The sequence below is a fragment of the Pseudophryne corroboree genome, chromosome 6 (assembly GCF_028390025.1).
Source record: "Pseudophryne corroboree isolate aPseCor3 chromosome 6, aPseCor3.hap2, whole genome shotgun sequence".
NCBI classification, from domain to species: domain Eukaryota; kingdom Metazoa; phylum Chordata; class Amphibia; order Anura; family Myobatrachidae; genus Pseudophryne; species Pseudophryne corroboree.
The window spans coordinates 273941093-273965424 of NC_086449.1; the positions used below are offsets into that span (position 1 = coordinate 273941093).

The 24332-nt window shown below is 38.2% G+C and overlaps 1 protein-coding gene across 2 annotated transcripts in view; it reads right to left on the bottom strand.

The window, feature by feature from the left end:
• Window positions 1-20916, bottom strand: part of SLC12A1 (solute carrier family 12 member 1) — a 188443-nt gene extending 167527 nt beyond the window's left edge. Inside the window, exons 1-4 of one of the 2 annotated variants that reach the window (XM_063926056.1) lie at window positions 20355-20916; window positions 10652-10774; window positions 9650-9725; window positions 1030-1125 (exon numbers count right to left, since the gene is read on the bottom strand). In XM_063926056.1, the coding sequence (XP_063782126.1) occupies window positions 1030-1125; window positions 9650-9725; window positions 10652-10774; window positions 20355-20762 (703 nt within the window). In that variant the 5' untranslated portion in view covers window positions 20763-20916. Of the gene's footprint in view, window positions 1-1029; window positions 1126-7278; window positions 7495-9649; window positions 9726-10651; window positions 10775-20354 lie in introns of those variants that run through there. The other variant, XM_063926055.1, reaches the window with a different exon arrangement.
• Window positions 20917-24332: the final 3416 nt, after the last annotated feature.

Sequence of the window (24332 nt, forward strand, 5' to 3'; positions counted from 1 at the left end):
GAATATAAAGTCTAATTTGATATGGGATGCTCAAACACAGACTGCAACTCGTAGGGATCATCAAATCTGTGACTACTAAAGCTGAATCTGAGAGTAGCAATTAATGGAAGTACAAGAACCTGAACATTGTTTAAAGTGTTATTTAAAGCTAACATTAATTTCCTTCTAATGGGACAATTCAAAGTTCTGCTTCATTACATTTACAGTGAAGTTTCCAACTCTCCCCATTACATATAGATAATTTCCTTGAATTCTGAACTCATTCATATACTTCATTAAATATGTTATGCTATTTAAATACAGAAATTATAGATTGGATGTAGCTGTCTGGAAAATGAGACCATTGTAAAGGAAATAATTTATATCCTTGATGCTAATACAACACTGTATAATAGTAAGTTTGGCTAAATTAAAGTAGAAATATTTGTAGTGATCTTTTCATCTCTCTTCCTGAAGCTAGAGTAAGCGTCAACTTAGGTCAAACTTCCTTTTTTAAATGGCTAAAATGTCTACAGAATAGAATGCGTTCTTGTCATTTGCATAAAGTGCCAGTGGCATTACGATGCTCCTGTCAGTAAGGAAATATGCAGGCAGGAACAGGTAGGTAACTGCATACAAGACTTTCAGGAACTGCTAACTTTATGCACATAATCTTTACACTATACTATTCAGTAATTGCCATCAAATTCACTTTAATGAGCTACTGTACATCTTTTCTTTAGTCAAGGAGAATGGCTACCCCTTATAGGCTTAATTGACAAAATTTAAGCACAAGAACATTATAAATATGTATGTGAAAATAATGAGGACAGAAGAAATACCATATAGTATGAAAAAGTTACTCTTAAGATGTGTTTCCTCGTTAATGCTCAATATTCAAAAGAGATTAAAAAACTAAGGGGCCTGCATAAGATGATTGTACTCAAACACGTTATAAATAAAATTGTGAGAATACTAGCAATGGGACAAGAGAAAATGAAAACCAGTTTTTCCCCACCGTGCTGAAAAGGTAGATTAAAAAACACTTACCGCCTCTGACAATGCCATTGGTGCATATAGCAGACATAGAAAAACCTGTTAGCATGGTCACCACCACACTAAGGCAAATGATAACCACTCCAAGACCTGAAAACAGCAGAGAAACTTAAAAATTACCTGCAAATTTGAGAGCACAGACCAATGAAGTCCTCCATACAATGGTCTCAATGTCAAGTATGTTGTGGGTCTCCTGAAACGCTCCGGGTTCATGCACACTTACCAAACCTGCATCCGTTTCTGACTCATTGGGGCACATTTACTAAAGTTACTTAATGTAGAATTGCAGTTTTACCAATTTAATGTATGTAACTCAATGACAGAGGTAGTGGACTACATAAAGTCTACTCAGGCACAGTCCAGGAGAGATACTGTCCGTCACACGTATGTGTGTGCTTCGCCCTAAGATAACCCTGTCCCACAAGAACAGCTCTAAAGCTGAACATTGTAGCACATAGGTCAGAATTTCCTGCAACTATTTTTGCAACATTTTACCCTACTTTAATAAATCTACCCCAATGTGTACATGGCACCAGTTTTGTAAGACATTAATCCATAAAGGAAATAGATTTAAATAGAAGTTGTAAGTTTAATGCAAATTAATAAGACATTTAGATATTTTGTACTGGGCAATGAACTGAAATACCAAAAAGTCTAAAGACCAAAAAATATATATAAAAAAAAAAAAATACAACCTCCCACTTGGCATGTTGTAACTTTTAACGGTTGTAGTCTCTTTTGTTGTTATAGCACTTGTTTAAAATAATGTCCAAAAATATCAAAGAACATCAGGGATATCTTATTAATTTGCATTACACAGCACAAATACTATATGTAAGGTGTATAATACATGCATTAGATTGCAAAGCAAACAAACCAGTAGACCATTCATGTTGTCCATCCTGTTAAGCCGACATGTGAAATGCTCTCCATAGTAGTTGTGCATTTAACCTTTGGAGAAGTTTAATGTGTAATGTCACCTTTAGGGTCTTCCAACGCCACATGATGCATCTCGGCCTCATATGGACAGAAACACTCATTTAATTTTGACTCAGCAGTTAGCTCTTCTGGCTAGATTCCCGGTGGGACCCGTCATAGCCTTGTTGGACAATATGTTTACCTAACCTTGATGACATTACCTTGATACTTTGTGACATTTGTTCTCCATATCCAGAGGACTCACAAAGACTTTCCAGAACTGAGTACAGGACAGACATACACATACCTAGCCAACCAAAGACTTTCCAGAACTGAGTACAGGACAGACGGAATCACATACCTAGCCAAACAAAGACTTGGTATCTTAAGTAGCCTTAACTTTTTACCTCCACGGACAAAACCGTTGGTTGCTATTGCGGAGGTTGACAACCCAGTAATTGAAGTTACCATGGTGGCAAGAAGAATTATGATAACTCCAAGACCTGTCAGTAGTGAAAGAAAATTAAATATTTTATATTTGCATCTTGTCTTACAGTAAAACTTACGCTGGGAAAGTCGCAGCTAAGTACTTGAAAAATATTGTACAGGGACAAGTGACTAAGTATCTTGTTTTACTGCAAAGCGGTCCTTCTTGCGTAAATCCTGAAATTGAGTACCTAGGAGAAAGGCTAAAGTACTGACTGTGGTGAAAGTGTTGAGTCTGTGTTTAAAATCCTGGAAGAAATTAATCTTCTTGTCTCTTTTTTGCTCTATACTCCAGTTGACGCTAAAAAAAAAAAAGCCTGCAGCGAGCCAAGTATGCTATTACCTTAAAATAATGAGATTCTGAACTGGAATTGACCTTTAGAACGTTCATGGCTCATATTTTATTACCTCCTCTGACATATCCATTTGTGGCAATTGCAGAGGTGGACAGGCCAGTTATAGCCGTTACTGTCACAGCTTACCCGATGATAATGACACCAAGACCTCAGTGAAAAGAGAAGAATACAATCTGTTAACTATAAAAATAACTTTTGCCTTGCCTAGTACAGCCACATCTAAAAATCCTACAGTATTCTTCAATTAGAAGCCCTGCACAATCGTGATGCTTTGATTACACTGTGTACAAGATAATTAAACACTGGACATTGTTATCAATAAACCTAAGGGGCTTTTATACAGGGAGCGGAAAAAGTACATATTGGTACAGATGAAAAAATAAATAAATCTGCCTTGATTAGATACAAACTCATCCCTGAGTATAACTGAGAAAGTTCTCATACAGAGGACTGCAGATTGCCAGGGCTGCGGGCCATGGTACTGAAGGGGGCACAGTCAGAATCCAGTGAAGCGTGGACACCTCCCCTCGAGGACCACTCAGAAGGTCCCTCTTAGCAGCTGGCCCGGGCCCCACCAGGCCCCTTCAGCAAGCTAGAGTTTGGGTACCATAATTAGTATTTGATTTGAAAGGAGATAGGAAGCTATAAGAAATGGAGGGTAAAGTAGAAACTATAGCTCTGATTCTGATGCCCATAGTAAAAAGCAAGTAACTGTGCACCTGGACAAACCATACCGCACTGCAGGTGGGGCAGATTTAGAATGTGCAGAGGGATTTAGATTTGAGAGGGGTGGGACCATAAATGTTTCATAGGAAACCATTGTTAAATAATGTCAATGGAGGATTATGGAAGAAAATGCATGGAGGGGCTCCATGATTCCCCATTCCTTGATAATAGGAAAAATGGTAAGGCAAACAACAGTGGGAGGTATTGGTGAGTTATAAATGTGACAGTTTCCAAATTTACAGGAAGGCCCTTTGTATATCCAATAGAGCTGGGCAATGTTACATTCATCATGGTAAAGGAAGGGTTCTAGTTTCAATAACAGTGACATTTTATTTTCATTTTCAGCAACTCCTACACTGTAAACTTGCAACCTAGTGAATAGAATAGATGATGCAAGATGTGAGTATCTGAATGTAGGCCTGCAGAAAGGCTTCCCATGACCATAGAGGATATAAAACAATTTTACACTAGGGGGCTAGACTTGTGATTTTCTCCTTCTGCTTTCAGGTACTGTTTATTGTCCCTCGTATTTACCATATATTCTTCTCCATGATTAACTGGACTGATTCCGAGGAGTCTGTTCCAGCTTGAAGCTAGAGGGAATTAATGTGACCACCTATACAAGGGCCAGTCCCAGATAAGTCCAGCAATTGCTTCCCTGGGAACCCATTTCCAGTGCCCAGGAAGCCAAGGATTTATAGCAGGAGTTTGTGTTATGCAAGCTTCATAGGTACAAGTGGTGCCACAACGTAGGCTTATTATGCCAGTGTGAGCTCGCTGGAAGTGGAGAGACAGCTGGATTAGCTGCTGTTCTCTCTGACAGTAAAACTCAAGCAGAAGGAGCCAAGCTTTTGGATAGCGAAGCAAGGGGTTCTGGTGTCACTCTGTGCCTGTATGGATGGTATAATGATTAGCATTACTGCCTTACAGCACTGAGGTCATGGGTTTGATTCCCACCACTGTGTGGAGTTTGTATATTATCCCCATACTTGTGTGAGTTTCCTCCGAGTACTCCAATTACCTCCCACAGTACAAAAACATACTGGTAGGTTAATTGGCTCCCAAAAAAATTAACGTGTGTGTATGTGTACATGGGCAGACTAGATGGGCCAAGTGGTTCTTAATCAGCCATCAAAGTCTATGGGCCGGATGTAATGGCTTGCGAGACGGCCGGAGCTCCGAGACTCCGGCTGAACTTGTATGTTTATTGAAATCAGCAAACGTTTACAAGGCAGCACCAACCAGATTTTAATGTTTCCTGCTCTAAAAAAACATACGAGTTCGCCCGGAGTCTCCGAGCTCTATCCGTCTCACAAGCCATTACATACAACCCTATGTTTCTATGTTTGTGTGTTTACTGAAACTAGCAAGATTAGCCCATTTAGGACTGGGTGTACGGCGGTATGCAGTTTTCTGCAAACCATACATGGTTTGTGTTGAGTGTAATTGCTTAACTACAGTATGTCAAATAAAGCAGTCCGGCTGGCCTCAACAGCCGATCAGTGGGTCACTAGGTGTCTATTCACCAGCGGAATCACAGAATAGTCCCTTGGTATTGTCACTCTGTTTGATAAGGATGTTATGGAAATCTTTTTTATCTACTGTATCTCTACAATCTAGCAGGCCAAGACACTACAAGATAAATGATAGTCCATCCAGTCCTTCACAGTAATACCACTTTTATACCCACAATAGTGGGTCGCACCCGGGAACCTGACACGGGAGCTTCCCGGGCGTGACCCACCTCAGGCCCCTTTCCCACCGCTGAATCCAATCCGGCATACTGCCGAGTTGGTGACGAGGCGGGGGGCGGCACTTGGAGATCTCCAAGCGCCGCCCGTATATTCACTGTGAACGGGAGCAGGGTCGATGCGACCCTGCTTCCCGTTTACATAGCACAGCTTGCCGGGTTGATCCCGTGTTCAACCCTGCAAGCTACCCGAGTTGGAATACCGGGTCACTCGACCCGAATCATTCCAACTGGCCCATTTACATTGCACAGCAACACGGGTGTTGCGCACTCGTGCAATAACCCGTGTTTTACTAGCTGGCGGTGTAAAAGGGGTATAAGTAGTCAGGAAGAGCTCCTGCCTATCCTACGTAATGCTGGACATATTTTAAAAGTTACATTTACTTAATATATTCTTTTTAAACTTCTTTTTTAGAACTTGGCTTTCACTGTAGAGATGAGCATGTGGAGTGCATAATTACTAATTTACCCATACTCTCAATGGCTTGTACAGCATATAAAATGCTTATGCCTTTAGGACTGTAATATTAATATCTTAAAATGTCACACACTGCCAAGCTAGCAGTCAAAACTAAAATGGCTACGGAAACATTTTTATATTATGTTAGAAATGAAATAGAATTCTGAATTACAGATTCACATTAATCCTGCTTAACAAAAATAAAAACTCCACTAGGAGGAAGACTGCCAAAACACTCATATAAATATAAAATGATGGAAAAGATTATTGTTAAATAAACAACCATGCAGGCCAAACATAAAATGTTTACCATAAAAAAAAATATTTTAAATCATCTCTAATTATTTAATAACATTTCCATTGCTGCACGAAAAATGAATAACTTGAAAGAGGAAAATCCTTCTGGCTTTTCTCACACCTAGGAGCTAAGTAATACTTTTTAATGACCCAAATAAGTTACCAAACTGCCCTTAGAAAACTAATTGTGCATGAACGCCCAGAGCAAAGAATTGGCAGGTTTCAAAACGTTCACTTTTTTATGGAAGGACAGAAACGTGGCTGTACCCCTGTGGCTATAAGGTTTCATTTGATATGCATCATAAAATCACTGAGCACTTATTTGTCAGGCACAGCATATGCTAAAGCGCAGACCAGAGAAAATGAGAACTTTTAGAATTGGTAATATTTGTCTTTTGTAAGAAACAATCTTTCTATACATCCCAAATGACCCAATTGTATTTTACAGCTTTGGCATTAGCTATTCTCATTAAGTGAATGATGACTGTACAATTAAAAAGTGCCTATGGGTAAGAGTGTCCTTATGCCACAATTTGTGCATGTTGTGCAATCAGAAGGATGCATGGGCTACATCCTGCTCCATGAGACGAAGGTCGCAGAGGATGTTTTCTGTTCACAGTTTGAGACATTAATTCCTTTTCTAAGGGTATTAGGGATCATTATTGCTTTTCTCAGGTGACATTATTTTGTTCCTAGTTTAAAGTAGTCTTAGGCAAACTCTAAGTGCTGTAACAGTACAACACCAACGATGCACTACAAGCAGACACTGAAAAATAAAGGTCTTTTACAAAGCTGCTAAAGTGCAGTCCTATGTGTCAAATGCGGTTTGTGATTCTATCCAGCAATTTTTTTACCAGGTACCAAAGCACCTAATTTTCATACGTTTACTTTTCACAAGTTGTAATTAATTAAGCAAAATGCAGTAGTGTGTATATCAATAATATTGAATGTAAAAATTGTACACGTGTACTTTAGACTATGGAGCCTATACATTCATGGGGTCTATTCAATGCTGAATTGCTCCGTTAATTAAGTATCCCCCATTGCAACTCGTAGGAATTTGGATACTAAATCATTGCAGGTCTGATGGACCACAATGATTAAGTATTCAAACCGCCCCAAGCTGGAGTGGGGGATACTTAATTTCTGTAGCAATTCAGCATTGTTCCGGTGTGGGGACAGCTGCTATGAAAAGCAGCTGTTTACGCAACCAGAGACGCTACTACAGGGTAGCAGTGATACTTACATACCTCCCAACATATGTTCCCGCTGATGCAGGACTCCCTCGCATGGCATAGCTGTGCACTCCCACGGAAAGGGGGTGTGGCCTATGGAAAGGGGGTGGCTTAGCGGGACTACCACTATCACGAGCCATGCCCCCATTTTCCGTCACTGTCGGGGCATGTCCAGCGCTCTTTGAGCTGCTGGCATGCACCCAGTACCTCTGTCTCCTGTGAATAGACCATCTGTTCACTGCAGCTGCAGCTAAAGACTTCCAACTGAAGACTTCCAACTGCCTCTGCCACCCCCCACCCACCACGGGACTCTGCAGCCCGTGGGAGGAACAGTCCCAAAAAAAGGGACTGTCCCACGAAAATCTGGACAGTTGGTAGGTATGTACTTACCAACCACATGCGGGAATCTGCGCATGTGTGACCTGAGGTCATGCATGCACACAGCCAATGGGAACTCCGTGAGGAGGCAGCAGAGGGATCCTTTCAGATCCTACTTCGCATCCCAGGACCTCCTTCCCATAAAAAGGAGCGATTCTCCAGGAACAAATGCCATCTGAAGATGACATTTGTTCTTGCAGGTAAACTCCAAAAATGAAAAGTTTTCAGAGTTTGCTGAATATTAGCCATGTCTCAGGGGCCCCAATAATGAATGGTCCTGTTACTATGACATAAACTAGCATTTCCGCATGTGTAATGGACCCTTAAGTGATGATGAATAGGCCCCTATGAATGCATACCAAATTTTGTCCTCATGAGCATTTGCTCTGCAATACAGTAGAAGAAGCACCATATTATACAGAGGTAGGAAAATGTTTTTGCCCAGTTGCCATGTTCCAGCCACAAGATTCCATTTTCTTACATTAGTTTACAGATGACGGGGTCTATTCATGAAGCAGTGAAAAGGGTGAAGTTACCCATGGCAACCAATGGGATGATAGATCTCCCAAAGCACAGAATATATTTTTGTGACTTTAAGTAGTGCACATGAAATAACAGAACCAACTACGCATTCTTAAAGAGATAAAAATACAGTATAACATTTCTAAGTTTTTTTTTAACTTTTTCTGTAAAGTCCTGATTCAGAAAAATATTACTTTTAGAGCTAATTCCAGCCAAAACTAAACAGGATGTTGTATAATTGGTGGTCAGTGTATAAAAAAAAAGCATCAACAGGAGCAAGGCTAGTGTAACAAACTTTAGTAGACTCTCCTCTCCCCTGGTTATTCTATACAGGCAGACTTCTGACCACTACCAACATGCTACCAGTGGCAGGGGCGAATTTAGGGGTCAGGCCCCCCATCACATCACTGCTCACTTCATGTTAGGGCTGGTCCCGATGCCTCCCAACTGCCAAACAGATACAAATTTACCCCCCCTCCACCACCATAATTTACTGACCATTGCACTCCCCACCCACTACCATAATTTACTGACAACTCCCCTCCCCACCCACTACCATAATTTACTGACTGTTGCATCCCCCACCATTGCCAGTTACAAAATAAAAAAGTAGTTGTAACGACAAAAAAAAAAGAAAAGAAAAAAAGAATCACCTGGCTTCATATGGCCAGTGGCCTAGCAGGGCTCTCATGCAGAGGAACATGCTATGCCGTCCCTCAGCAAGTGTCACCCCTAGGCATGTGCCTCATGGGAAATCCACCACTGACCAGTGGAGCACACTAGCAGTACTAGACAGAAGCCAACTACAGTTAAATGGTAAACATGTGGATAGGGTCCTCTTACTTATTTGACTGTCTGTTAATACCTTATATTGCTTTATTACTTTGTTATTACACTGTTACCAATTGAATAATGATAAAAATAAAGGCAGTATATAGATAAATGGGCACACTGAACTTCAGGTAATTAACCATCTTGCATTGGGTTTACCTTAGGACATGGTACCTGATAAAAAAAACTATATATAGCAGTGGTTCTCAAACTGTGTGCCTAGGCACCCTAGGGTGCCGCGAGGCTCTTGCAGGGGTGCCTTGGATTGGTGGTCCAGGATCAATTCAGATTATTTATGGTCAATGTAATAGGCAAATCCAGTGCTGGTGGCTGTCAATCATAAACTACGTGGACACACAGAAGCAAATTTTGTCCATCACCACATAATTGAACCTAAGAATAACATATAAACACAGTTTACTTATTTTTTTAAATATTTTTTTACATTCCCAATAAGAAACTTTTGGCATATGGTGTGGTGAAAAAAATCCATATACTCTAGGGTGCCGCTATTCAAAAAAGTTTGGGAACCGCTGATATATATGGCGTGACTAGTGTTCTCCTTTAGCAGGGAGTACACAGCCAAGCATGAAGTCATACTGCCGTATAAGCTATTACTAAGCATCCCAGCCTGGAAGGACAAGTAAATGCTTACCAATTCCAGCTTGACCTATGATCCATGAGAGCCGAATGAAAAGCATCACACCCCATATGTTTAACATGCATCTGACCTATTAGGAAAATTGAGAAAACAAAATACATGTTTCGAGAAATATCTAACAAAGAGTCCTGTGCCATCGGTAACAGCATTCTATATCAACACACTGTGTAGCTGTTAGATACACGCATCACATCTTTAATAGCAAATATTACATGTTTAGTAAAAATCAGAGTTTCAATAGAAAGTCCTAATAAAACATGTTATTACCCTGGATGACAGGAAGAGAGTGATATAGTGGAGAGAGATAAAGTACTAGAAAATCTATTCCTAACTGCCATGTTACAGGCTGTGTTTGGAAAATGACAGTTAGGAGCTGATTGGTTGCCAATTTATCTCTCTCCAAGGCTCAGTACATCTGACCGATAGTGCAAGCCAAAGAAGCTGACATGGCTAATTCAAATCATTGTGGTTTCTTAGTCTTATTTTTACACACTGGGGCAGATGTATTAAGCCTGGAGAAGTGATAAAGCAGTGATAAGTTCAAGGTGATAATGCACAGGCCAACCAGCTCCTAACTGTCTTTTTTCAAATCCATAATGATTGGCTGGTGCATTATCACTTGTGCTTATCACTGCTTTATCACTTCTTTATCCCTTCTCCAGGTTAATACATCTGCCCCACTGTGAGTCACTGTGAGCTGTGGATGGCTGGGCAGGCTGGTAGTGATCCTTGCCAGTCTGCACCCACCCATGGAACCACTACTATAAACATAATATATATCATAATCATAGAAAATAAAACAATGCCCTGTCATTACCCTATATACACCTCCTCTGACATAACATTACTATGATTTTCAATGGAGCTTCTTAACAACATTCTAAAACCCTGCACTGTTTTTGGAACCAGAGACCTGAATGCTTACCCCTGATATAAGACATACATGTGATATGAACTATTATGTATCATGTTCTTGTGCTGGGCTGTCAAACTCACCAAAACACCTTTAATCCATCCAAATTTTACGAATCCCCCCTTCTGCTGTTCCTCCTCATTTTGCTCCTCATCGCTCAAAACACCTTCGCCATTTGAAACCGAACCAGGGGTTACCGCAACATCCTACACAGTTAACAATAACATCATAACTTTGTGATTCCTGCAAATGCTTTTCAACAAATGGCCATAAGATTCAAATTTTATCTTAAACTTTTCCATGTGAATACTTGCCTTTCACATTCTGATTCTTATAGAGGTAAAACATATTTAACAAAAAAACAGAGAAGCATTAGTTAAAATGTGAATCCAGTTTTATACAGTGATACTCTTCCACTATATACATTCTGTAAATTTACAAAAAGAACAAAAAACACAAGAAAAACACATAAAATGTTTTAATATGATGCATACAGCCCTTAATATTTGTACCATGTTATTTAGAATATATACAGTACACAATGGCCAAGTGTCTACCAGTGTTCTGTGTCCGCTGGATGGGGGCCATCATGGACATCTGTAGTAGTAAGGATCAATCATTTCCGTAGGAAGTGAATTGCAAAATAAGGGTTCTATACAAAACTCAAAGTGTATCTGAAGTGTCTTTATAGCATCATGACATTTGTTTGTTTAATATGCACCTTTAACTATGGGACTGTACCTAGAAGTACACAGCAAAATGCAGAGCAGATACATTTTGCATATCTGGATGATGAGCAGATCAGTGTCTTCTCAACTTCTGTAGGACATAAGCACGCTGTTCCTAACTATGTGCAATATTCAGATATTGGCCACACAAAGCATGGTCATCGTCCATCCATCACTATCACAGTTTATCACCACTACTACAAGCAACCTACAATTACATTTAGAGCCATTGCTCATCTAAATGTTTATATTTTCATTGTAATACAGTGCTCATTTTATTCTCATTCTGTTTCATAGAACTTCAGAAGAGACAAAAAATAATAATTTACTATGGGGATTAATAATCACCTTCCAAACTGTACATTGAACACAAATCAGCGCAGGTTACATGCAATCCCTGGTATGTACTGTACATGAGTCATCATATCGGAGCAGGGTATACACAAAAGTGGTTAGTGGTCACAAAAAAGTGTAAGGGGATTCGGGCAGAAAGAAACTACAATACGTTATACCTATGTGAATATGTGCGCCATGAAATACAATTAGTAAAGGTGTCATGCAGAAATGTCTCCAGTAATTGCACAGAATTGGGAACAAGGTAACTTTATTAAAACGTTCTGGAGATCTAAAGTGGAATTCCGATGAATTATTGCCACACTGAGCTATGAAATACTGAGAAGAGAGCACAGTGTTTTGATAGCAGTATGCTTCATTTCACAGAGAAGATAAAAACATAACAGACAGAAATCTTTTCTCTGCAGGATATAAAATGGGTTTGAGTAAATTAAAACACATACACAGCTGCGGCATAATACAAGGCAGAAGCAATCCTGCAAAAGGCTGAAAAGATTATTTCTCCATTCTGTACAGAGATCACATTTCCAAACTTTCCCAAACTAATATATATATATATATATATATATATATTCAAAATAATGGCCTGCTAACTATGTCATGACAAATGGTGAGTTAGTTAATGATCTACGGCAAAAATAGTTCTGATTCATTTATCTAGCTGCCTTCAGTAAGTATAGCTATATACTGTGCAATGCTCTGCTGTTTTTATTGATTGCAAAGCGGATAACCTACAAAGTTTCTGAGCTATAAATATCAATGTACCCATTGCAACGGATGAATATGCATATTTCTATTTGTAGCGAGAGCACAGAGCCAAATTTTTACTGACAAAAGAAAAGCTTTCATTTATTGCCACCTGAAACCAGTTGATTTCTGCATGATCTGAATTAATGCATACTTTCACACTTCATTACCATAAATAACACTTCTTAATGTGCTATTAATGTGCTCTAAATTCCTGTGTTTGCAGCAACAATTACTCATTTACCAACAGAAGTGCCCTAAGAAGAGAATAAGTCATGTCACACATACCCCTATGGACAGATCACTATATGGAAGGACTCTTTGCTAACAGGAAGTTGCTTTTATATAAAGGAGCATTTAGATTATCCATCTATCTATCTATCTATCTATCTATCTATCTATCTATCTATCTATCTATCTATCTATCTACTCTCTATCTATTAATTAATTAAGCAGTGTGTGTGTGTGTGTGTGTGTGTGTGTGTGTGTGTGTGTGTGTGTGTGTGTGTGTGTACTTGCACGTATGTGTGTTAAGAATTGCTAATTTTTTTTAAAGCAAACCATAACAGAAGTGTATTTGTATTTCATTACTGACAGCAAACGCTATTTTTTTTACATTCTCTTTTATGGTATTGTTTAGGATTTTACTTGTTTTGTTCGTCATAAAAAAGCCATAAAACAACAATCTTCTCCAACTAGGCAGTTTTTAATGATAAAAACTTAAATGTAGTAGCCTGCGACTTGCAAGCATCTGCGCGATTCCGGCGAGTCTGCCCGATGTTTTAAAGTGACAATCATTTAAACGGTAAAACCTGGCTTCGCCTTTTAAATGATTGGCAGGTTAAAACCTTGGGCAGACTGCCGGAATCTCACCAAAGCCTACAAGTGGTTACCACATTTCCCCGACAACCTTTTTCTGTAATAGCAGGCACGGAGAACATTCAATGCCCAGTATTACTTATCTTGCTGTTAGGACATTTTACTGGTAATCACTTTGGGTTCACTGACAATGTGCCTGTCATTTGATTTTATCCCATATGTGGGAGTGGGTAAGGGTAGCTGTGTAACTTTCAATATAACCTAAATTTAGTAACTGTAGAATAGTACTGTCCAACCGCTGAATTACATAAATTACATGCAGTCCAACTCCTTTCAGATGGAAGCCCTGCTGAGGACAAGTTGTTTTTCTAAAACTGTCGCATACTGTAGTTACTGTACCAACATTTTAAGCTACTGTAATTTCCAACCACACCTTACAGGTAGCTAAGTGTGTCTAATGCAGCTTCCAGGAGGACATTTATGTGTGATAAAGTTTGGTGCTTATTTGAAGTAATTTGAGTCTCCAATATGTTCCTAAAATGCCTCCCCAATCGCTTGAATAAAATGTAAAAAAATAAATAAATGTAAATGTTCTTTCAAAACAAGGAAGCAAGATAACATTAGTGAATGTTGTTTCCTGAGCACTGAGTTTTTATATATATATATATATATATATATATATATATATATATACATACATATGGGGCTGTGTTTGCTGTATTTGCTGTACTTCACCATGCCGTTTGGTTAAGGAATAAATCCTGCTTTTCTTTCATCTACACGTGCGTGCTGGCTTGTCTACTTTTTCTGCATCGCTGGAGAAATGAGTGTTTTACATATATATATATATATATATATATATATATATATATATAAACTCCCAAATGAAGACAGCGGCACTCAAGGATTTAAATAGATGAAAAGTGTAATCATAGCATACAGGTAGCCCCGAAACGTTGGCCACCTGTATGCTTTGATTACACTTTTCATCTATTTAAATCCTCGAGTGCCGCTGTCTTCATTTGGGAGTTTGCAAATTTGTCTCAGAAGGCACCGGGGTATAGGAGCAAGCCAGGAGAGTGCCGGTCCATTCTACAGTATATATTTATATATATATATATATATATACACATACACACACACACACACACACGCACACACACACACACACACACACACACACACACACACACACACACACACACACACACTGAGAGAGAGAGAAAGCTATATAGATATATAGACATATACAGTAGATATAAATAGAATCCACCTCTTATAGATAAAGCTATATAGATATATAGACATATAGATATAAATAGAATCCACCATTCAGTAATTGCACAAACTTCCATAAAGTCCCAGAAGAACATTCAATAATGCAGTATGGTTTTGCCTAGTGTGGTTCCACAAAAATAAGGGATGGCTCCCAACCTTGTACAGCTTATCTGAATAAACCAAAGGAATTCAGCCAAGTAGCCCAGGTCCAGTTCTAACACATTTCAATGTGGCGATGTATTGGCGTCACCAAGACTTCCTCAGGGGTGCATATTGTTTTCTTAAATGTACACCTAATATATAATATTGTTATTGGTATATGTTTTGCCTAATTGTATTACACAATGTGTATTTTTATCTTTTGTCTAGAGTGACTTAAACAAAAGAAGATTTTAGTTTATTGTTGCTGTTTGCTGACTCATGGAGGTACGTTTAAATATTAGATAAGCTGTAGTTTTTATACGTATAGGTATATATTTTTAGGGCACATTGGGATTACCCTTTAATATTGCTAGGAGGCGCACTACTGTGTATATATATATATACACACACACACACACACACACACACACACACACACATACATACATACATACTGTATATATACGGTCCAATGTGAGCCGGCACTCACCCAAATGAAAAATTGCTTCCTGGGTGCCTTCTATGGTTGAAATGGTATATGATGCACAGAACTGCATGAAGATGTATTGTACCTTTTCCTAGTACAAGACTTATTGACTCAAAGTCTCCTCGGAGTGCCGCTATTTGAAAAGTATGTGAATATATATTTAAAGTTACATTACAATATGACTCCAATGTTTCATTGTTAAGGTACACAGTCATTAGGGATATATAATGAATAGGACTGTGAGCAACAAAGAAGAAAATTATCCACATATAGAACAAGAGAAGTAACACTGTAAAACTGGATGGAATATTTAAAATGGAACTTTGACAGGGATTTAAAAATCCTACAGAATAATAAGGCTCTGCACTTACAGTATTTTGCATCAATAAACCTTGCATACTGTAGACAAAACCATAGTACTCAGATCTTATCTCTGGGTTTTTCATCTTAGCGTATTGGTCAATATGGCAGCATTAAATCTAACAAGTTTATTGAAATATAATTTGATCTATTTTTCATGTGAATGCAGACAGAAGTTTACCAAATATAAAGCCATTACATTGTATAGCTATAAATCTAGCATTGTGATATTTTTCCCCATATTAGCAGAAGTATAATTCAAGTGGATAATCTCTAAAACCTGGAGATAAAATAAACTGAATTGATTTTAGGTCTTTTCTGATGAACACTGGCCTATCAGAAGAAGGGTCAGTGTTGCTCTCTGGGAAATAAATCTTCTCATGAACGTTGTTTATACCAAGCAGTAGGCTGGATTAATTTTCCACCATAAATGTTGCTTTAGAATTTAGTGCACAAAAAGTGGTTTATTTATGGGGTCATTTGGCACAGTTTGTGTGCTATTTGCTTGGCCTTGGTGCAAAAGCTACTTGGAGTAGAATATAAATATAAATCAGTACATTCACAATGTGTCTCTGACTGTCACTTGGGCAGTTTTTTCTGAATAATGTAGCGTTCCTTATCAAACTCTGAAAAAGAACTTAACCTTTTATCCTTGAGGCAGGATATACAGAAGTTTATACTAAACCTAAAGTGCATTGCACGCAAAACAGGGAAAAGCGATTCTCTCTTCAGATTGGATCTCTTTCATTAAATGTCATTATTTATTAACACTAATAAATGTACTGATACCAGCTGACATATCTTTGTCCCTGCATCTCGGTGTATGAAATAAGCCCGGGACAACATTCAATTTTGAGAAGATTTATTCACGTAAACTAATCAACATTTGGGTGTTGTCAATCCGACTTCATCAGAACATGTCATCTTGGTGAAGATGGATTGACATACCGGCTTGTTCATTTCAGCATGTACCATTATGCAAATGAACATTTTCTATATTTACAGGTGCTGCCAAGCTGATTTTATTTATGGAAATTCATACAGCAATGGGCTCAGTGTTCTCCAGCATGCACATAAGATTACACTCTTCGGCCTAATGTATGCCTGGAAAATATTCTATAATAAATACCCTACGCTTTGCATACATTATGTTTTTATTTTCATTTACGTATTTGTCTCACGTTCCGTGTGAGAGTTTTCAGACACGGTTTTCATAAAATGCAACAAAAAAACTATTTTATGATTATGTATCTGAGACAGAAGAATGTGATGTAGGTGCTGAAACTGCAAAGTCATGCAACAACAGCAAAATATATCACAATAACAGCAAATACATCACAATAACGGCAAATACATCAACATAACAGCAAATACATCACAATCACAGCAAAACCAGAAAGTCATGTGCAACGTTCACATTACTTGAGGCTATTCCTTGTACCTTGACTCCATTTTCTTAAATGATACAATATTAATGTTTAGACAAGGAATTCTTCCATTGTTGCATCTGAAATTATGGGGTCTATTTACTAAGCCGTGGATGGAGATAAAGTACCAGCCAATCAGCTCCTAACTGTCATTCTTCAAACGCAGCCTGTGAGATGACAGTTAGGAGATGATTGGCTGGGACTTTATCTCCGTCGACTTTATCTCCATCCAAGGCTTAGTAAATAGAGCCCTATATCTCTTAATACTAGCTGAACGGAAAAGTGACAGTGTTTTACTAGTAGTGTTTGTTCTCTATGCATAGCGATGTTCGCTATGTTGTCCTTAGGTGCAAGTTCTGGCTTCCAGTCTCCAGTTACATGCAGCTTGATTATTTAGTGACCTGTGGGTACCCTGTTTAGGCAAAATGGCAAAAAGAAAAAATAGCTGTTGTATAAGGATATGATTGAACCTTGTACATTTGTCCAGGATACTTTTGCCATATGTAAATTGATTGTGAACCACCAGAGAAATGAGTCTCTCAGTGCTGCACATTTACTACAACTAAAAGTACAGCACTAAATAGCAAAAAACAAAAAGAGGTGCATCACGGTATAGTAGAGAAAAGCTGGGTACACAGGAAAGAGATGACGGGCCGATTCGCCAGTCGTAACGACAAATAGCCTACATCACTCAGTGTGTATGGGTGATTGTGCACTCCCGTGGTTGCTAGTGACGTATGCTGCTGCACATAAAACCTAGCGCTATTGACCTTGTTTATTCTTATGAAGGACGGAACATGATCGTTCCATCCTTCATAAAACTCATTCCCATGTGTACACATTTGGGCTCAAGAGCATTCATTCTGATGTTGGAACAAATGCACGTCGCTCCAGTGTGTACCCAGCTTAAGTAGTTGGATAATATGGGTAAACACTCACATCCACAGATCACAGTGGTTGTACCACGAATGGATTTCAATATTGTTGATACTGGTTTGAGTAAAAGTTTTAGATCTTGATTTGATTGAATTTAGAATTCTCTCAAACAGTTTAAACATCTTTTCATAGAGTGTGACGACTTTATTTTACCTCCTCTCAGTGCACATAAAGCTTTCATTGCCCCTTTCTAGTATTGCTCTTAGCGAGCCAGGGAATCCCATCTTCCAGTCATTGTCTTTCATTGTCTTCTTGTGTCACTAATATTTCCTTTTCTCTCCTGCTCTCTGCCAAACCTTTATTTTCTTATTAAAGTAATGTGTTCCTGACCTGACATGACTGTTGTAAGTGATCTGTGTAACTGTCTTTTGGCCTGAATTTTTTTTTCTTGTTGAACATTACTGCAAGTAATTTAAAAAGTATTATCTTACTGAATTGTTTTTCCATGCCAATTACCTTTAATTTCCCTTCCTCTCCAGTCTGTTATTTTATTAAGTAGATTTAATATAGTGTAAAAATTGTGTTTATTTACAAAAATAAGACGTTAAGGGGGACATGTACTAAGCAGTGATAAAAGTGTAAAAAAGAACCAGTGGAGAAGTTGCCCATGGCAACCAATCAAAATTGACGTAACATTTATAATTTGCATACTATAAAAGTATACAGAGCAGTTGCCATGGACAACTTCTTCACTGGCTCACTTCTCCACTTTTATCACTGCTTAGTACATGTCTCCCTTAGTCTTTTTCTCAGGGGGAGGTTTGAGGAGCTTTCACTGTACTGGTGGCTCTTGCTGCAATTATTCCTACTGCACAAAATACTTTGTAAAGCTGCTGATGTCTCCCTTACAGAAAAGTAAACGGGGTGATTTACTGATATATGTGTAAAAGTGTAGTCACCCATAACAAACATTCCACTTTCATTAATAACATGGCACGGTAATCAATACTATGTGACTCATAGAAATCAGATATTAGCTTTTAGCCGTCTAATGAGGTCAGTCTCATGAAAGTTTTATTGCAATGGGTTGCAGCACATCATTGCTCTATGCACAATGTACCAGAGTGGACCTGTCACTTACACAGTGTTTCATTGCTACATACATTCACGTAGTAAAGTTTAACAAATACACACAGTAGGTATATAAATTGTGGGGGAGGTTTATTAAATCTTAGAGAGAGATAAAATAGAGCAGTTGCCCATACCACATCAGCTTCTAAGGGTCATTTTATAGGCTGTGCTAGAAAAATGACAATTAGTTTATCTCTCTCCAAGAGCTGATAAATCCCCACTTGACCTTCTATAAATTCTAATGGAGTACAGAGGAAGATAAATCATCCACACACACACCCCATCCCCAATTCTCCTCCCTCCCTCATTCCTATGACTATTGTTGTGGGTTAGGTCAGTCTGCAGCCTGCCAATTCACTAGGAACCAGTGGCATCACCGAGCTGCATCTAATGTACAAGAGGTCTGACATATTCATAATGAACTGGTTCGCAGTGGGGTGATAGGCTACATTCTCATGGATGCCTCCACAGAGTATTGGTGACACATCCACTTTAAAGAAGCACATCAGGGAGTAATTTATGAGGGTCATAGTTTTAATACAGTTTGATGGATCTGTGCTTAGCCAATCAGGTAAGACATCAGAAGCAAACACAGATTCACCAAACTGAAGTCAATTTCCAGTCTAGCTTTGATAGACATACTGTGGCACTAATAAAAGTCAGTGTATAATTAAAAGCTGTGGTTATTACACATTTGCCGGGATCCTATAACTTTATATCATGAAGAAAAAGTTTCTCATATTTATTTTGTGAAAAACAGCCATGACGGAGTATACATACAGTAGTACATTAAAGACATACTTCCTATATCCTCAAAGGATTTGCAATAATGTTGTGCTGTGTAACAAAATGCATACCCATTGGATGGGAAAGGCTTTATCACATAGAACATGTCAATTCCCACCATTGTCAAGAAACAAAATAAATAGTGGAACACTTAGCTGGGATTATAAGGTCTGTTGATAAAAGGGCTAAATGCTTTTTTTTTTTTACTAACGTGTACAAATGTTTTCCATGGCTAGAGGGCTTGTTTGTGCCTTTAGCATTTAATCCTAATAGGTTTAAATACAGTATATGTTTTTTATTAAAAATAGCATGTATGGCTAACAAAATAATCAACAAATGCCCTCTTTCATTCACAGTGTGATGACCATGCTATGGATATATTTGAAAATAAATTATTGATGAAGGTCTTCTTTTTGCTTAAATAATGTTCTACTGAATATACAGTATTATATGATTCTTACTCGTCTATCAAATTACTATAGAACATTCACATAAACATGTCACCTATTTTAAGTTTTATCAGAACGAGAATGGATCAGTTTGACATTCCATGAGTGTAATCATTTCTTGTCACTTATATACTGTTGGCCTTTTATTTGTAAAACAGAAGAAAGAGAATGAGGCATGAAGTGAAATACCGTGCTTGGCTTACCTTTGACAACTGCTCGTGGATTTCTGCCAGACTTGGTCGATTTTGCTTGACCCCAGAGATGGTACCAGTATTTCTGTAATAATCAATCTTGGGAACAGCATCCATCGTGTTGTATCCAAATGTTTTCATGTAATATGTGTTGCCGTGAGACTCGTATATATGGAAACTACCTTCTGACTTAATAGTGTCCCCATTGTGCAGTATATTGTTGAACATCTCCCTATTCCCAGGCCCATAATTCATTCTAAGCCCGTTATCTTCACTAGCAAAAGACGTTTCCTCGTATTGTGGTGGGTCTTTGTCTCCGTCACAGGCCGCATTGCTGTAGCCCTCACTAACTACATTGACCTGAAAACGTGTTGGGATAATGGGAGCTGTGTCTGAAAATGAATGTGGGGGGTTATTCATTGTGCAAGAGGCTACACTATACTAAATGGGGAATATGTACACTATGCTAAAAATACAGAACTGTCAATGTAAATTATTATTCTTCTCATTAATTGCAAATTCAGGAAAACAATTTCAGAATTCTGGGATGTGTCCACATCCAACTTCCTTCAACACGCCTAAAAAAAAAAAAAAAAAACACAATTTCAGGAATGTCATTTACTCATTGTTTAAACATTTATTTTGACTTATAATGTTACATTTGGGTAAAAAGTAGTGTTATCAGTACTGACCTCCTAATGGAGCCTATAGGCACACAAACCATTGCCCTCCTTGTCCTACACTTCCTCTAGCCACTACTACTTTATACAGAACGTTCTATTGTCTTGGCAACTCTTTCATAGAACAGGAGAATGTAATAGTACTTTGCACATTTCAATCTGCAGATAAATATTGTTTCCCAGGTAGCAACCCGCCTAATTGGATCTTTTCACTATTTAGTTAAACTGTCCTTCCCACAAAGAAAGTAGTGTCCATTTTGTACGTAACTAATCATCCTACGGATATGTTTGTGAATTATTGGAGGAAACTTACCCAAATAGAGAGAACACACAAATTCCAAACTCTTAATTAACTGAGGACTAGTGTCTGACTGTTAAGCTGACCATACACCGAAAGATTTATTGTCCAATCTGGCTGGTTGGAACGAAAATCTGGTAATGTATGGGAGAAAATGACAATTGATCATTTGCTCCGAAATGCCGGAAAACAGGCAGAAATGGCTGTTCAGACAAATTGCTTAAATGAAATGGATTTAACCAATTTGTCTGATTGACCATTTTTGTCTATTTTTTCAGTGTTTAGGAGCAAATAATCAATTGTACACTTTGTGTCTGACAACAGGGTTAGTAACCAATAGCTGGAACTAATAAAAAGTAACATAAATGTAAAGTGGGCCATAGAACTACAGCCCGATTCCCCATTTTCCCCATTCATCATTCGGCAGACATCGATGATCATGAATCTGTTAGAGCATCTGCAAAAAATAGCATGTTGAAAATCCCTGACTCGCAGAGCCCGATCACTTTTCAATTGAAATCAGTGAACAAGTTATGACAGCCTTCATCCAATATCTGCCATGTGAGTGTAATTATAAAGGGGAGGCTAATTATCCTCTCCTTGGAAATAATTTTTTCTCGCGTCATAAGTATATATTTTTGGTTTGGATATCTGACCTTTACTTCAGATATTAGACTCCTTTATGATTGGAGATATATGTATACTGCTATTTGGTAATAATATCTATATCTGTTTGGGGTACACACTTGATGGGCGCCATATGCTGACTTTGTATTCCTTTTCTTTAGTTTTTGTGTGTCATAGAAAGTGTAACCTTACTTATATTCCCTCTATATAATGCATACAGAAATATTCTCACAAAACGTGCAATCTAATGGCTAAAACAGGTACACATCAAGGAATAGCAACAATATTTAATATAAAAGAACAGGCAATTGCTTATTACCAGATAGTGTATCTTAATAATAATTTTCTTTTTACTTCAAATGGACATTATCACATTTCTCATTGGCTAATTATGATGTATATACAGTATATAGCCAATATTGTATCTATAAGCTTAGACATGTTTATACTTATGTTATAATGCCAATGTAAAGAATGAATTTGATTTCTTTTATCTGAATCACGAAATATGTTTTTATATAGAGAATACAATAGTCACTGATTAAATGGAGACACAACACAGCTCCTGGTTTGTTGTATGTGCTTGTACTCAATGCAATTTTCAGTAATCAACACCTGCCAATGCTTTGAATAAATAACAAAACATAGCTGGAGAAGATGATAGGATAAACATGAAAGTGCATAAAAGCAGCAAATACAGTTTTGGAAGAAAAAGAAGTTGCTGCAGTGATACCACAGACAGTTATCCTACCATTTGACCTGGCCCCTGCATACTTGCATCACATATAAAGGGATTGCACTAGGGATGGCCATCAGCGGGGTATAAATTAATTGTGAGATTGATGGCTACAATCAATGGTATAAAACAATTCACAAAAACAATGGCATTAAGAAAAAGAGCACTGGGTGCTCCACCATTGATGGCAAAACTATGAATGACAGTGGCTGTTAACCATCGATGTTTGCAGACTTCGATGGCAATCCCTAGGCTGCACAGATCTACCTGTCCAACTACTGAACAACCAGACAATATTGACAGAATGCATACACAGGGGCGTTAAATTTCAGCATTTAACATGCATTTTTAATGCACGTTACAGAGCAATTCATAGGTTATGAATTGAAAAACCATTGTTCCAAAAGAGACCATACATATATGTGTATTAACATGCATTCCACTTGTATTGCTTTGCAGTGCAGTATTTGAAATGTGTCTTGTTCCACTTCAGTGCATCGGACGCACAGTTGAAAACATACATTAATCTCAAAGGAAGCTTATTGTAAACACACTTAGATGTGATCAAGAAGTGTTTGCAAATGCTGTTAAGGCCCATACACACTTGACGATGCACACATCGTTAACGACCGTCGTTAACGACTTCCCTTGAACTTCCCTTGAACAGCTGAGCAAACGACATGAGCATACACACTACACCAAAGACCAACGACCAAAGACCAACGACCAAAGACCAACGACCAAAGACCATTCATTGTTGAAGCATCCAAGCTGAACAGTTTATTAAAATAATGAGCTGGGAACAGTGGCTTGGTCGTTGGTCGTTCACACCATACACATTCAACGACGTCTCTGGTCGGTAACGACCATAGTGGAAATTGAGCATACATGCTCCACAGATAAGCGAGGGTCGTTAACGTCCCACGGGGCCGCGCATCGGTGGTCGTCGGATGCATACACACTTGACGATATAATGAGCGACGTCGTTGATGAGGGCTGAAATGAACGACGTCGCTCATTTTATCGTCAAGTGTGTATGGGCCTTTACACTTGGGTTTGGCTTGGACAAGATCAGTTCTAGTTTATTACAGGTGTAACTTTAAAAAATACAGATTGGACTCATTTGCAAATGCACTTGAACACGCTTAAATTCATATTGAATGTATGTATAAATACAGTGTGGTTTATATACGGTTTTACTTGCATTTTAACAAGCATTAAAAGACACACTACAAATGCAAGTGTGTATGCTGTATTGAGCGGCCCTCTACAACATCCAGTATAGCCAGCTTGCTGTCATCACTTGACCTGGTTTTCCATTTTATCCAATCAAATCTGATTTGATTTTAATTATCCTAAATAATACAGCTCCCTACATCTGCAGCTAAGGGACAGAAATGTGCAAAAGTTACAGCATTGTTTCTTTTCCACAGACTTCCAGTTGGTTAGAAATGGTGGATGGTTCAACCGCTAAATAGGTCACATATGCTCATCACTGTTAGGTTAGTAAAAATAAATTAAATGAATAAAAAAAACAGTGTGAGCAAGATAAGTTCATTGGAGATTTGTACTGCAGCTGTTATCTTATTAATATTCCCATGTTGTATATAAAAATACAGCAATACTTATGCTATGAGCTCAATGGCATA